The sequence below is a fragment of the Schistocerca americana genome, chromosome 10 (genome assembly GCF_021461395.2).
Source record: "Schistocerca americana isolate TAMUIC-IGC-003095 chromosome 10, iqSchAmer2.1, whole genome shotgun sequence".
Classification (NCBI taxonomy): domain Eukaryota; kingdom Metazoa; phylum Arthropoda; class Insecta; order Orthoptera; family Acrididae; genus Schistocerca; species Schistocerca americana.
The window spans coordinates 151,349,923-151,366,176 of NC_060128.1; the positions used below are offsets into that span (position 1 = coordinate 151,349,923).

At 37.7% G+C, this 16,254-nt stretch overlaps 1 protein-coding gene across 2 annotated transcripts in view; it reads right to left on the reverse strand.

Moving 5' to 3' along the window:
- The window catches only part of LOC124552467 (protein timeless homolog), a 480,403-nt gene that overhangs the window by 35,729 nt on the left and 428,420 nt on the right, over nt 1-16,254 (reverse strand). For both annotated transcript variants that reach the window (XR_006967921.1, XM_047126741.1), the window contains exons 17-21: nt 14,402-14,492; nt 9,668-9,866; nt 5,876-6,021; nt 2,772-2,869; nt 985-1,085 (exon numbers count right to left, since the gene is read on the reverse strand). Coding sequence is in view for 1 of the 2 variants with exons in the window: in XM_047126741.1 (XP_046982697.1) it covers nt 985-1,085; nt 2,772-2,869; nt 5,876-6,021; nt 9,668-9,866; nt 14,402-14,492 (635 nt within the window). In the remaining variant the exon portion in view is untranslated. The remainder of the gene's footprint in view (nt 1-984; nt 1,086-2,771; nt 2,870-5,875; nt 6,022-9,667; nt 9,867-14,401; nt 14,493-16,254) is intronic.

Here is a 16,254-nt window from a genome sequence, read left to right on the forward strand (position 1 = left end):
TCCTTATAACTTATCTTATCAATCAACATAATTTTCAACATTGTTCTACATCATCACATCTCAAATCCTTCAAATCTCTTCTTTTCTGGTTTTCTCATAACCCGTGATTAACTGTCATACAATACTGTGTTGCAGACAAATATCCTCAGAAATTTCTTCCCCAAATTACGGCCTATGCTCCATACTACCAGACTCAAAAAGTGGGGAACGTCTTCCTCACCAGTACTAGGCTGCTGATTCTATCCTCCTCTCTTCATCCATCACACATTATTTTGCTTCCATGATAGCAGAAAATCTTCACAATGTCTGCTATGTGGTCATCTGTTCTGATGTTAGGTTTACTGCTCATCTTATTTTTGCTACTTCCATTATTTTCACTTTTCTTCAATTTACTCTCAATCCATGATATCTGCTCATTCAACAGTTCATTCTCATAATTAAGACCTCATTTTCCAATGATACCAATGTCATCAGCGAATCTCACCACCGATATCCTTCCACCCTGAATTTTAATCACACTCATAAGAATTTAATTTTATTTCCACCATCACTTACACAATGTGGTAAGGATGGGAGTAAGATTGCATCCTTGCCTTTTTAATCTTTCCATTTCCGTAATTTTAGAGTTCTAGTCTGTCCGTAAATCTTTGCTTGTCACTCAGAACCTGTGGAACATGACATGTAACTGAGAAGGTGGAACAGAATCAATATTTTTATGCTTCCATGTCTGGTGCTGAAGTAGCATGACAAAAGGATTTGTACTGACTAGATAGAATGGCGCAATCAAATGCGAATACAGCATCGCTGCCTGCTATGAACCTTGATGGAGTGGAGTTTTCGAGTACTGTCATTAGCTGTGGGTGGTAATCTGATTCTGCACGGGGGAACTTTCACGAATCACAAAGGAGCTACCGATAGCAATATACTTCTCAGTCCTTTGTAAAATACAATTTTCAAAAGTAATAGTTGAAATTGGATGCTTACAGCTTTGGGCAAAATGAATCCCATCTCTCTCATCTTCTTCGTAACTCCACGACGGGAACGATCTTGGCTTATCATGTTCTTCATAATGAAATCCAAAACGTCTGGAACACAATAAGAGAGAAAATAAGGTACTGGAACATGCTAATGATTTTTTGCTATTGCATTAGTCAGTATACAGCAATGTATTGTAAACAGTGCAGAGTCACAAAAAAAGTTATGTGGGACAGTGATCTCTACCGCCTGAGTGACAGCAAGTATGGCAGTTTGTCAAATAATAATTAATATAAGCACACTGTTATAATTTAGGTACATAACATTTATAAATACTATATTATATTTATTGTTTCTGATGTCATTGTATTTTCTCCATTTCACTTTTAGTGCACAGATGATATCTGCAGGTGTATCGCAATTTACGCTAAATCAGCCACTGGTAGAGTTATGCACCAAAACCAGCGAGAAGATACTGTGACAATCTGCACAGATTATTATTAATAATAAAATGCCTCAACTGATTTCATGGTACAATACCATCAATGTAATACTGATCACATTTGCAATTAGACATTATCCACCACTGATAAAGACTTGTTGACAGAAGTCACTGTTAACTGTATATGTAAAAATGAGTGGCGTAACTGTATTCAGTTCATGACAATAAACTGGAGCATGCCTTATTTTATGAAAAGAGAAAATAATGCTTATGTGTTTTTCAAAATTAATTGATTATTGGAATTCACTTTAAGACAGAAATGAATCAAAATTATTTACAATTATTACAGTCTATAGGCAAATCCCCCCATGAACCATGGACCTTGCCGTTGGTGGGGAGGCTTGCGTGCCTCAGCGATACAGATGGCCGTACCGTAGGTGCAACCACAACGGAGGGGTATCTGTTGAGAGGCCAGACAAACATGTGGTTCCTGAAGAGGGGCAGCAGCCTTTTCAGTAGTTGCAGGGGCAACAGTCTGGATGATTGACTGATCTGGCCTTGTAACATTAACCAAAACGGCCTTGCTGTGCTGGTACTGCGAACGGCTGAAAGCAAGGGGAAACTACAGCCGTAATTTTTCCCGAGGACATGCAGCTTTACTGTATGAGAGCTGCATCAAACCAGTCTCAGGACTGAAGACCACAACAACAACAACAACAACAACATAGGCAAATAGCAATCAAGAGGCAAAAGAAAGTTGATCTCTGAGTGAATAAGCAAAATTGCCATAGGTTAAAAAATGAGGAGCAAATGAATTCTCTTAACTGAGTATTGAAGTGGAGCTCTGCACCATCACTATTGAATAAATATGAATCTGCACAGCTCATGAATCAAATTTGGACACTGTTTAAAGAATCTATTATGAAATAACAAGGAGAAAAATATTGTGGGATATATTTTCATCTGTGTTACTGTCAGGGATATTTACGAACTGATACAGAGGTCATTACATTATGATAAAATATATTAAAATATATAGCAAGAGAATACTGATATTATGAAGCAGACCACCTAAGGATATAATATAAATTGCGAACCTGCTTCCATTGAGTAGACTGGAGATGGTGGCATTAAAAGTTAATAAACGAAAGTGAGAACTGATATCATTATCAATTTGTATACTGTGCTGAACAGATGGGTGCATGTATGTGTCTGTGAATCAGAGAGTGTGTAACCACAAAATGAGTGACAGCCAAAAGTTATGCAAGTCATCCGTGCTGTTATGTATATCTATGTACCACCACCACCAGTTGGATACAGAAGAGTGCTTGCCTAAACTAGTGTAATCATTTACCGAGGCCATTGGTGTCTGGTGTTTTCATGTACTCCTCGTACAAGACTCGCAGCTCATTCTCCTCCTCTTCCGACCATGCCTTCTTAGCTGCAGCTGACCTTAAGAAAGAAATCAGCAAAGAGGTTTTTCAGAAATAACACAAACATAAGCACAAAATTCAAAAATAATTTGATATGCTAAGCAAACTGAACTTTGTAAAACAGGAGCATACCACTGGAACCAAAAAAATTATGCCTTATCCTTTATGCCCTCTTTATTTCACTGGAAAATTTGGCTAATTTTACAGAAACTTCTCCCATAAACTTCTTTAAGGGTGTGTTATACCAGAGTGCTGTTTAATGTGATATTTAACTAGGCCGCATATCCTTGAATGATGTAAGTACATGTTGCCTTCAGCGCATCAAAAATTGCCATTGTGAGACAGTTATTATGTGAAAACATAAAGAATCTCTCATTAAAATTAAAACGGTAGCAACCTGAAATGTGTAGTACCAGGCGGTGGTACAAGAAATAACATTTTCTATTAAAGGCAACACATGTTCATGGAAAAACTGTAAGAGTAACAGGTGTCATAGTACACTTTCATTCCCCATGTTCGACAAGTAATGCAGCACATTTTTTTCTCACTCAATTTTGGTTGAAAAAAATGCCTAATTTGTTGTAGGACATCATGGAATACTCCTCCTTCAGTCCCCGTAGTTTCATAAAGTTCCAATTCGTGATGGCACTATATGTAGCCTTCAAAATGGTGTCTGTAACAGAGGTACGTTCAAAGCAGAGAACTGTCATTGAGTTTCTTTTGGTGGAAAACCAGAGCATCGAATATATTCATAGGTGCTCGCAGAATGTCTATGGAGACGTGGTAGTGAAGAACAGCACAATGAGTAGTTGGGTGAAGTGTCTGTCATCACTGCAACAATGTCGCCCAAACCTTTCCAATCTCCTGTGTGCCAGTCAGCTGCACAAAGCTGTGGCTCTTGCACTGTTGGAATGTGCAGACACACTCATTCTAGGTGGTCAACAGATCACAATCAAACGCCTCACTGCTCAACTGGACATCTCTGTTCCACCAATTGTTATACTCAAATGTGTGTGCTTGCTGGGTTCTTTGGCACCCAACAGAAGACCACAGAAAGCAATGAAAGGACCCTCTGTGTGGAACTGTTTGTGTGTTACAAGACTGAGCGTGACAACTTTTTGTCGAACATTGTCACAGACGATGAAACATGGGTTCACCACCTTGAACCGGAAACAGAACCACAATCCATTGAGTGGCATCACACCACCTCCCCTCTGAAGATAAGGGAAATTAGAGCTTGTACTGAGGTGTTCAGACTGTCGTTTTTCCCTTGCGCGATCCACGAGTGGAACAGAAGGGGGTGTGGGGGGGATATAGCTTTGGCGCGAATTGTGCCCTCCGCCACACATCACTTGGTGGCTAGTGGAGTATATATGTAGATGTAGAAGAGGTTCAAAGCCAAACACTCAGCCTGTAAAGTTATGGCGATGGTCTTTTGGGACTCTGAAGGGATTACTCTGTTTGATGTCCTTCCTCATCGTGCAACAACCAACTCTGAAGTATATTGTGTTACCCTCAGGAAATTGAAGATACGACTTCAGCGTATTCATCACCACAAAAATGCTAACAAACGTCTCCTTCTCCATGACAATGGAAGGCCTCACACAAGTCTGTGCACCTGAGAGGAGCTCACAAAACTTCACTGGACTATTCTTCCTCATCCACCCTACAGCCCGGATCTCGCATCTTCCAACTTGCATCTATTTGGACCAATGAAGGATGCACTCCAAGGGAAGAAGTATTAGAGTGGTACCATGGAGATATACAGGCCCTCCCAGTAATAAGGTGTAGTGCCATCACACTGAATGGACATTACGTTGAAATAGAGTTCTGTAGGCAAGAGAGTGAGAATAATGTGGTGTATTGAATCCCAAATAATACCAACCTGCTTAAAAAAAAGGGGGGGAAGGGGGGGGGGGTTGAATGACCCTCGTAACTGTGTTCATGAACAAATTCAACGTCCCAAGAGGTGCTCAAATTCACAAACTTAGGATTTTAAGGCTTAAACAGCTTAATTTGCTGCTGCTGTTGTGGTCTGAGGTCCTAAGTCTGGTCTGGTGCAGTTCTCTTTGCTAGTCTGTCCTGTGCAAGCCTCTGTTTAAGTACTGCAACCTACATGCACCCGAACCTGCTTATTAGAGTCACAACTTTGTCTTCCTCAACAACTTTTACCACACACACTTTCCTCTCTTACCGAACTGACAGCTTCTTTATGTCTCAAGATGCATTCTGGCAATCAGTCCCTTCTTTTAAGGTGTGACATAAAAATATCTTTTCCTATCCATTTGATTCTGCACCTGCTCATTATTTATTCATTCTACTCAACTAATCTTCAGCATTCTCATGTAGCGGTATCTTTCAAAAGCTTACATTCTCTTATTGCCTCAACTGTTAATCATCCACGTTTCACTTTTATACAAGACTGCACTCTAGACAAATACCTTCAGAAAAGACTTACTGAAACTTAAATCTATATTTGATGTTAATAAATTTCTCTCCTTCAGAAATGCTTTTCTTGCCATTGCCAGTCTAGTCTACATGTTGTATCCTCTCTACTTTGACATCATTCATTATTTTGCTACCCAAATAGCAAAACTCATTTACTACTTTTAGTGTCTTCTTTTTAATTAATTCCTTCAGCACCATCTAACTTAAATGAACTACATTACATTAACTTGTTCTAATTCACTGATGTTCATCTTATAACCTCTCTTGGAGACACTAGCCCTTTGCCATATTTGAGAGAATTACAATGTCAATGACAAAACTTATTCCACATTTTTATTTTGGTTCCTTCCACTAGTTATTCTATTTATAGACTGTTCCACTGTATACTATGAGGAATAGGATGCAATCATGTTCTCACTCCCTTCTCAATGATTCTAAGTGAAGTTGAATGAAATCATGGTCTTTACTGCAACTTCATTAGCAAAATTAATACCTTTATCATTTTTCATTTAAAACTAGGTTAATTAACACAATTAACAATGAACTAGTCAACATAATGAAACGAGTTTTTACATACTTGTCTTGGTAACTGCCATAGCCGTATTCAACTTCATATGCCTCTTTAGAAGTCTTCCAGAACAGCAGTTCCATGTATACTTTTGGGTTATTCTTTGCAACTTCGGCAAACTTTCTTATTATGAAAATTGCAAACTTTGCCAATTCCTGTAAATCACATTTTAATCAAATAATGACAGAACTGATGCAGCACATATTAATACATGTAAACACATATCAGGAGAATGTTGGCTGGAGTGTAGGTATTGAAATACAGGGATAGGGAACATGATGATATAGGTAAAATCAAGGAGGAGAAGATGACTTAGGCTGGCATGAGTAACACTACGAGAGACACAAGTAGAACAAGATGAAAATTGTCTCAACACGAGCAAGGTGACTACTGACAGTATATGCATCAGAAAGTTACTGACCTTTAAAAAAATTATTTCACAAACAGATAGTTGTTAAATTCACTGTAATTATCATTGCACAGAGAACATCCATTGATTTATTCTTTGTGTTTTGTTGATCATGTTGTAAGGGACCAGTACAGCCTGCTCATATTCATTGTTATCTTCATTTTTCTCATACTAACATTCTACATATCTACCTTACAAGATTAGGTTTTGATATGTGGGTATTGTGTTTTCTTTCATAACACTCAGTAATTTGTACTAAGCAAGTAACATTGAATTTATTAACAAACAGATAAAAGAATGAAGCCCCCTTCCTGATCACACATGTGGTAAAAGGAATATATAACAGCAACAAGATTATTTCACTGGTAATGTGTTTGTTTTCATGCTGTTAGTTAAAGTTACACAAGAAAAAGTAAATAAAGCAAGGATTCTTTTTATTTTTTAGGAGAGAGAGATGCTGGTGGCACCCTGTACTGGAAAAGATGATAACTGAAAGTGGAGGCTGGAAGGACTGAGCATAGTCATTAGCCAATAGATGGTAGCAGTTGACCAATGATACACAGAATAATTCTTTGGACAATGATCTCTGAAAAAAAGGAAAAATTAAAAAGATATTTATATTCTTAGGAAGTTATTGTAGAAGAAATATTATAATGTACAAAAGACTGGCGCCCCCCTCCCCCACTTAATTATACCCCCTTTTCCCCCCTCCTGTGTAATGTATGTTAACATTCTCACTGTCTGTGTCTTAAAGAAACATAGAACAGCAGTTCTTTTAAATGAAACATAATCCTGCTTTGTAATGTTGGTTATGTTATTGGAACTTACAGTAGACGAAGCCAAATAGGAATATTATTCTGGAATTTCTTTTCTTGTAATTCTCTGTCAGATGTCATTTACAGAAATGAACAGGCAATCATCGTAAAGATAAAATTAAATCAGGTAGCGAGAAGAATTACACTACAGCAGGGTTCAATTTTTCCATCATGTAGAAGTGGCATTCATTGAACTTATTAACAAGTAGATAAAAGAATGAAGCCCCCTTCCTGATCACACATGTGGTAATAGGAATATTTAACGGCAGTAAGATTATTTCACTGGTAATGTGTTTGCTTTCATGTTGTTAGTTAGTTAAAGTTACACAAGAAAAAGTAAATAAAGCAAGGATTCTTTTTATTTCACTGTTTCTGATTTGACGCTCTGGTCTGAAACTGAACAACAAATGTGAAAATGTAGACTACAATCTCACAGTACACTTGAACAGTATTCATCCAATGGCTATGCCATTTCTGATTATTCTAATAGGAAATTGCACTGTCAATAATGAGAACAGTTACGAATGTTGAATAAGTCCTTGGTATACATTAACACATCACAAAGAAATTGTAGAAAACTAATCTAAATACCATTATTAACAATAAATTATCACTATACTGATTAATGCTGTTCATTATCAATCCACCTGAATTTAATCAAGTATGTTATAAATAAACCTACTACGCCAGGGGTGGGGTAGACTGGAAAGGGGAGAGGGGGGGGGGGGGGTTTACAATTTCCTCAGTTATACTAAACAGTTCTCCTACTGGAAGCTTAACATTTCCTTGATTACACTGGTACTTTTCAAAAGAGGATACAAGGTCCAATCACATTAACGTGACCACTCACAAATGGTTGGGGACGGGGGAAGGGGGGGGGGGCAGCACTAGCACTGGAGGGTGTATGAAGTGCATCTAAGGGATGTAGGAGACAGTGCAGTCATTGTTGTAATATGTCCAAATGGGCACAATCATTGGTGTTCGGGCCACTTGTGGAAGCATTTCCGAGATAGATAAGTTTGTAAAGTGTTCGCTTGCTCGAATGGCAAAATGCCGCTGTCCAGAACTGGCGCCGAGAAAACTGTGGTACATCGTGAGCCACTGATGATAGGTGTAAACAATGGCTGCCGAGATGGGTACAGACATGCAACTGTCAAATAAGAGACTGCCCAGATGAACCAATGGGCTATGAATAGTGTGTCCTCAATGCATACGGGCCTCTGTATCAAGTGCTTGGTTCATGCACCCATGCTGACTGCTATTCATTGGTGATGAAAGCTGGAAGTTGTGTGCCAGTACCACAACTGGACATCTAATGAGCGACAACATGTGGCCTTTTCAGATGAGTCCCATTTTATCCTCCATTGGTGTGAAATATCTGAAACCATACACCCTGCAACAATCATCAAAATGGACTTGGCCAGAGGAGGGAGTGTTATGATCCGGGGAATGTTTTTATGGCATTTCCTGGGTGAACTCGTCACTCTGGAAAGCATAATGGATCAATACAACTGTGCATCTATCCTTGGGAACTATGTCCACCCTTATATGCAGTTTGTTTTTTCTTAACACAATGGCAGCTAGCAGCAGGACAATGCAAAGTGTCCTACAGCTCACAGTGTATGTGTGTGGTTCGCAGAGCACCGAGGTGAATCTACCGAACTCCCCTGACACGTGTGGTGAATCAGGCAGTGAGGCCACAAGCCTTGTGCTGCAGAGCATGTTCTCTATGAGAGTATTGTGTGTTGCCAGTATACAGCGGCTGCCTATGCCCATTCATATACACCAGCTGCCTATGCCCATTCATCCCAACTGATAAGTCGGTGACAGTCATGCCAAAGTAAGGGTGAACTGTGTTTACTTAACAGTTGGTACACAACACATGTTATTTCACAAGTGGATCTCCCTTTAATAGTACATGTTTTGCCAGTTATAGGGCTGGTGTAGGTGGTGGCAGGAGGGTGCATAGGGCAAGTCTTACAGTGGGTATGGTCCAGGGCTAGGAGGCACTGAGTGGGTGCACGGGTGCAGAAGGAACAGGGTACTGTGGAGATATGAGAGCAAGGGTGACGAAAGGCTACTGTAGGAGGGGCGGGATAGAATGGACCTCATTTCAGGGCACGATTTTAGGAAGTCATAGCATTGTGGAAGTAGTTGATTAATACATTCAGGACCGGGACAGTACCGAGTGACAAAAGGTGTACTCCAAAGTGGATTTTTGTGGGATGGCCTGGGAAAACTGCCAGTGAAAATAAATATCCTATTGTATTTTCAATCATTGATATGAAAATATGTACACTATTTTCAGTACATTTGGATAACCCTACCTCATGTCCTATAAAATTACAAAGTAACAAAATGACTAAGCAGTACTTACCTTCTGTAGACAAAATTCTGGTCATACCAAGAGACAAATTTAAAAGTGAAAAAATAATAATAAAATAAAAAACTAAAATAAAATAAATTATTCCTAGTTTTCAGAACTGGCATTTCCTTCCTCAAACTGAAAAGGAGGATAGGGTGGTGAAAGTTACAAAGTAGAGAAAGACCCCAGGACGGAGAGGCAGTGCCTCTTACCTTGTGTTCAGGCTGGCTGGAGTCCAGCACTCTCTGGAAGATGCGGAAAAGCGACACCTGAAAGAGGAGCACGTACATCTTGCAGTCCCAGCCTATGCGGTGCAGGATTTTGAGGGCACTGTGGTTCACTGTCGGAGTGTTCCGGTCAAACTCTGACAGCACTATTGTGCACGATTGCACCACATTTGGATGTGCAAACCTGCAAGACATTAACAGATAGGAGATGAAGAGAGCTAGCGATTTTAAACATCTCTGCAAAATAAAATGTTTGGAGGCAAAAACAGATTCAAAAGCAGTTGCAATTTTAAATTTTATACCATAAATTTCCATATTTATTTTAAATAGTTCCCTGCAACATACAGTAATGAATGCTGAACATTCTAATGTGTATATGTGAAGAATTTTTGAACCTTGATATGAAAGCATTTAGCTATATCAGTACAATAGGAACTAATGAACTGACCATTACCAACATATTAAGAAGGATCCAATGACTAAGTTCGTGTGTAATATGTTTTTTTATTCCAGTCTCTGATCACAAATGAATTCTTTATATGATTACCATTTTCAGTCTGTGATGACCATCTTCAGAACTTTTTTACACCATGTCCTAAAGTGACACGGTGTAAAAAAGATCTGAAGATGGTCATTACAGACTGAAACCGGTAATCATCTAAAGAACTTATTTGTGATCAGAGACCGGAATAAAAAAGCATTTTACAGTATTGGATCACTGTTTGTACACGCGATTATGTCCCAGTTGATAAGTTAATGTGTGATTTGCAAAATATATATATAATTGGCAGTTTATCAGTTTATTAATTTAATTTTAAATGAGAAATATATAATTTTCCATATTTGGACATTGTTACTACTTCAGCAATGTATAACTCATTGCTCAGTCATGAAGTTCAGCATGTTTTATGCAAAAAGTCATATTGTTTAGGAAAACTAAATTGTTTAAGAATAAAAACTGCTAACACAGAAATGTGTTAGAGCTCATTATAGTAGGATGCAGATTAAAGAAACCCAGAATGTGACTACTGTAACAAGCACAGGTTTTTGATTGATCGAGGTGAATTTAAAAAAGGATATAACAAACATTGATTTTAAACACAAAAGGTGAATAATTTGTTGTATGAATAACTTTGTAAAACACTATGATGTAATGAAGTTAATTGTGACTGATATTACAACACTGCAATGTATTGTACTGATTCTTTGAACTGATTCTTACATAACAACACACTATATAACACACTTTACAACACCATGTGGAATAGGTCACGTCATCACTGTTTGTCACAGTTACTTACTGTGAAGATTAATGACTGCTTGCATTTTTATCACATAAATGGATGTTTGAAACATAAGTGTCAAGTAACTCAACTCCAAAAAATTGGACAAATGCATCCTGCAATTGAGGTACATACCAAATAAAATTGCAATTTGGTAATTTAACATTGCTGTCACCATTGCTGACTTGGTGCTGGAAATATACAAAGTAGATTCTAAATTGATACAGTTCCTAAACATAGTAATGAAAAATTGGAAAACCACACTTAATATCCAAACAAATTCAAATAATATCACATCACAGCCAATACAGATTAAGCGTGGAATATACCAAGGAGACTCATTAAGTCCTTTCTGGTTCTGCCTTGCTCTGAACCCACTACCCAACATGCTAAATAATACAAATTATGGATACAATATTACTGGAACATACCCACACAAAATCACACATCTGCTATACATGGATGATCTAAAACTACTGGCAGCAACAAATCAACAACTCAACCAATTACTAAAGATAACAGAAGTATTCAGCAATGATATAAATATGGCTTTTGGAACAGACAAATGTAAGAAAAATAGGATAGTCAAGGAAAACACACTAAACAAGAAGATTACATATTGGATAACCACAGCGACTGCATAGAAGCGATGGAAAAAGCAGATGCCTATAAATATCTAGGATACAGACAAAAAATAGGAATAGATAATACAAATATTAAAGAAGAACTAAAAGAAAAATATAGACAAAGACTAACAAAAATACTGAAAACAGAATTGACAGCAAGAAACAAGACAAAAGCTATAAATACTTATGCCATACCAATATTGACCTACTCATTTGGAGTAGTGAAATGGAGTAACACAGACCTAGAAGCACTCAACACACTTACACAATCACAATGCCACAAATATAAAATACATCACATACATTCAGCAACAGAAAGATTCACATTAAGCAGAAAGGAAGGAGGAAGGGGATTTATCGACATAAAAAAAACATACATTATGGACAGGTAGATAATTTAAGAAAATTCTTTATAGAACGAGCAGAAACTAGCAAAATACACAAAGCACTCACTCATATAAATACATCGGCTACACCACTACAATTTCATGACCACCTCTACAACCCTTTAGATCACATAACATCAACAGATACGAAGAAAGTAAATTGGAAAAAGAAAACACTACATGGCAAACACTCGTATCATCTAACACAGCCACACATCGATCAAGACGCATCCAACACATGGCTAAGAAAAGGCAATATATACAGTGAGATGGAAGGATTCATGATTGCAATACAGGATCAAACAATAAACACCAGATATTACAGCAAGCATATTATTAAAGATCCCAATTCTACAACAGATAAATGCAGACTTTGCAAACAACAAATAGAAACAGTAGATCACATCACAAGCGGATGTACAATACTAGCAAATACAGAATACCCCAGAAGACATGACAATGTAGCAAAAATAATACATCAACAGCTTGCCTTACAACATAAACTAATAAAACAACACTTTCCCACATACAAGTATGCACCACAAAATGTACTGGAGAATGATGAATACAAGTTATACTGGAACAGAACCACTATAACAGATAAAACAACACCACATAACAAACCTGACATCATACTCACCAATAAAAAGAAGAAATTAACACAACTAATCGAAATATCCATACCCAATACAACAAATATACAAAAGAAACCAGGAGAAAAAATTGAAAAATACATCCAACTGGCTGAGGAAGTCAAGGACATGTGGCATCAGGATAAAGTTGACATTATACCAATTATACTATCAACTACAGGAGTCATACCACACAATATCCACCAGTACATCAATGCAATACAGCTACATCCAAACCTATATATACAACTACAGAAATCCGTAATTATTGATACATGTTCAATTACCCGAAAGTTCCTAAATGCAATGTAACATATACCATACAGTTAAAAGGAAGTAACGCTTGATCAAGGTCCATGTCACTTTCCATTTTTAACCAGACATAACGTCTGAGACAGGAAAGAGAAATAATAATAATAACAAAAATAATGTAAGTGTGTGACCTGATAGTTGTTTTTACTGTGTGAACGTATTAGCAGCAACATTTGAAGGAAAGAGAGAAGAAATAAAATTAAGAAAGAAATGACACACTTTCCAGCCAAGATAACATGATGCTTCTTCCATACTGAGGAATTCTCAACAGAGTCGCACTCTTTTCTTGTACTTCCAATAACAAACATAAGTGTGTTGCTAAGACTTAACACTTTTCGAAATCTGAGAAATACTGCATCTACCCAACTGCTTTGATCCATGGCTTTCAATATGGCATGTGAGAAATCCTTGAGTTGAGTTATGGATGTTTTTGGAATCTATGCTGGTTGGCATGCAGGTCATTTTGCTCAAGATACCACATAATATTTGAGCTCAGGATATGTTCTAAGACTCTTACAACAAATGGGTCAAGGCTATTGGACTGCTACCCTTTTTGATACAGGGTGTGACCTGCAGTTTTTGCCCAACTAGTGGCGACTGTTTTTTAGTTTGAAGGAGCTACAGTATATCAGGGTTTAAAGAGGTGCTAACTCAGCTGCAAATGTAGTATAGAATATAATAGTGCTTCCAACAGCTTTGTTCTATTTTAGTGATGTCAGCTGTTTGTCGACACCAATGACACTATCGTCAATATCACTCCTTTTTGCATTGGTAAGAAAATTAAAGAGGTGCAATACTCCTTCTTTTTTTTGTAAAGGAACACTTGAAAATGGACTTCAGTGTTTCTGCTTTTGCATTGCTACCCACAATATCAGTTCCCGTCTCATCCATGAATGTGTGTACACTAACTTTGGCACCACTAATAGGCTTTACAACACATGACCAGAATTTCTTTCGGTTTTGTGTAAGATCTTCTGGCTGTATTCTGCTACAACAGTGACTGAAGGCTTCATGCATTGCTCTCTTGATGACTAAATGCATTTCATTCAGCATCTCTCTATCTATAGACCAATTTTATTTTATGCCAATTGTGCAGTAGTCTCTGTTTCATTAGGAGTTTCTTTACAGTGACTGTATACCATGGAGGGTCGTTTCCATCATGAAATTGATTAATTGGACATGCATCTATTTAAGGTGGCCTACCATTCTTTTAAACCAGAGCCACAGCACTTCTACAGGATCCCCTCCAGAGCTACATGTTTTGAGTTACTTTTTGAGATTGTCACTACTGTCTCTTTTATCTAGTTTGCTGAACATATAAATCCTTGTTTTACTTGCTCTTCACACTTTGATAATCAATGCAGCCACAACTGTCTCATGGTCACTGATGACAGTTTCAATGGGGACATCCTCAAAGAGATCATGTCTTATCTGTTGCCCTAAAAGCAACTATTTCTTCCAGCACAAAAACTCTACTCACCTTTTCATGAAGTCCATGAACTGAAATGACTGCTCTGATATAGCTGTGCTGCCCTCGTCTTCTGCATCTTCTTCCTCATCATCTTCTTCATCTTAAACCACAATAACAGTAGGAATACAGAAACTGAAGTACTGCATAGAACCAAGACAAACTGTGAAAGGTTTGCCATTAACAAAAAATATACATACATAAACATATTTCCATATGTTTGTGAAAATGGAATTTCGTTATTTGCAGTATCCATCTAACCATAGAAATGTCAGTGTTCCTACTGTTATGGATCATATGGAAAACACAAGAATGTCTAGTACAGTCTAGATCAGGCTGTTCCAACCGAGCTCCAGGGAGCCAGAGCGCTCCGGAGCGCTCACTGCGGCAGCTCGGAGACAGCGCGGAGGGGGAAAGGGAACTCACTGCCCCCTTGTCGCATGCAGCCGCAACTGACGCAATAATCCGTGTTCAATGACAGCTATGACTAGCCGTGGGAGCCCTGTACCTCTATTGGAGGATACCTTTCTAATCATTGAGAGGGATGGTCGTACGCAGTGTGTTGTATGGCATAAAGTATTTAATTCTGCAAAGAGGTACGATAACAGCTTTATCCAAAATTTTTGAGAAAGTAATGTATTCAAGAGTAGCTTCACATATCTGTAAAAATGAATTACTAACAAAATGTCAGTTTGGTTTCCAGAAAGGTTTTTCAACAGAAAATGCCATATATGCTTTCACCGGTCAAATTTTGAATGATCTGAATAACCGAACACCTCCCATTGGGATTTTTTGTGATCTCTCAAAGGCTTTTGATTGTGTAAATCATGAAATTCTGCTAGACAAGCTCAAGTATTGTGGCATGAGTGGGACAGTGCACAAATGGTTTAATTCGTACCTAACTGGAAGAGTGCAGAAAGTTGAAATAAGTAGTTCTCGTAACATGCAAAGATCAGCACATTCCTCAAACTGGGGAACTATCAAGAATGGGGTTCCACAAGGGTCAGTCTTGGGTCCTTTGTTGTTCTTATTATATATTAATGACTTGCCATTCTATATTCATGAAGAGGCAAAGTTAGTTCTCTTTGCTGATGATACAAGTATAGTAATCACACCTGAGAAACAAGAATTAACTGATGAAATTGTCAATACTGTCTTTCAGAAAATTACTAAGTGGTTCCTTGTAAACAGACTCTCACTGAATTTTGATAAGACACAGTACATACAGTTCCGTACAGTGAATGGTATGACGCCATTAATAAATATAGACCTTAATCAGAAGCATATAGCTAAGGTAGAATATTCCAAATTTTTAGGTATGTCCATTGATGAGAGATTAAATTGGAAGAAACACATTGATGATCTACTGAAACGTTTGAGTTCAGCTACTTATGCAATAAGGGTCATTGCAAATTTTGGTGATAAACATCTTAGTAAATTAGCTTACTACGCCTATTTTCACTCATTGCTTTCATATGGCATCATATTTTGGGGTAATTCATCACTGAGGAATAAAGTATTTATTGCACAAAAGCGTGTAATCAGAATAATAGCTGGAGTCCACCCAAGATCATCCTGCAGACATTTATTTAAGGATCTAGGGATATTCACAGTAGCTTCTCAGTATATATACTCTCTTATGAAATTTGTTATTAACAACCAAACCCAATTCAAAAGTAATAGCAGTATGCATAACTACAATACTAGGAGAAAGGACGATCTTCACTATTCAAGATTAAATCTAACTTTGGCACAGAAAGGGGTGAATTATACTGGCACTAAAGTCTTTGGTCACTTACCAAATAGTATCAAAAGTCTGACAGATAACCAACAAGTATTTAAGAAGAAATTAAAAGAATTTCTGA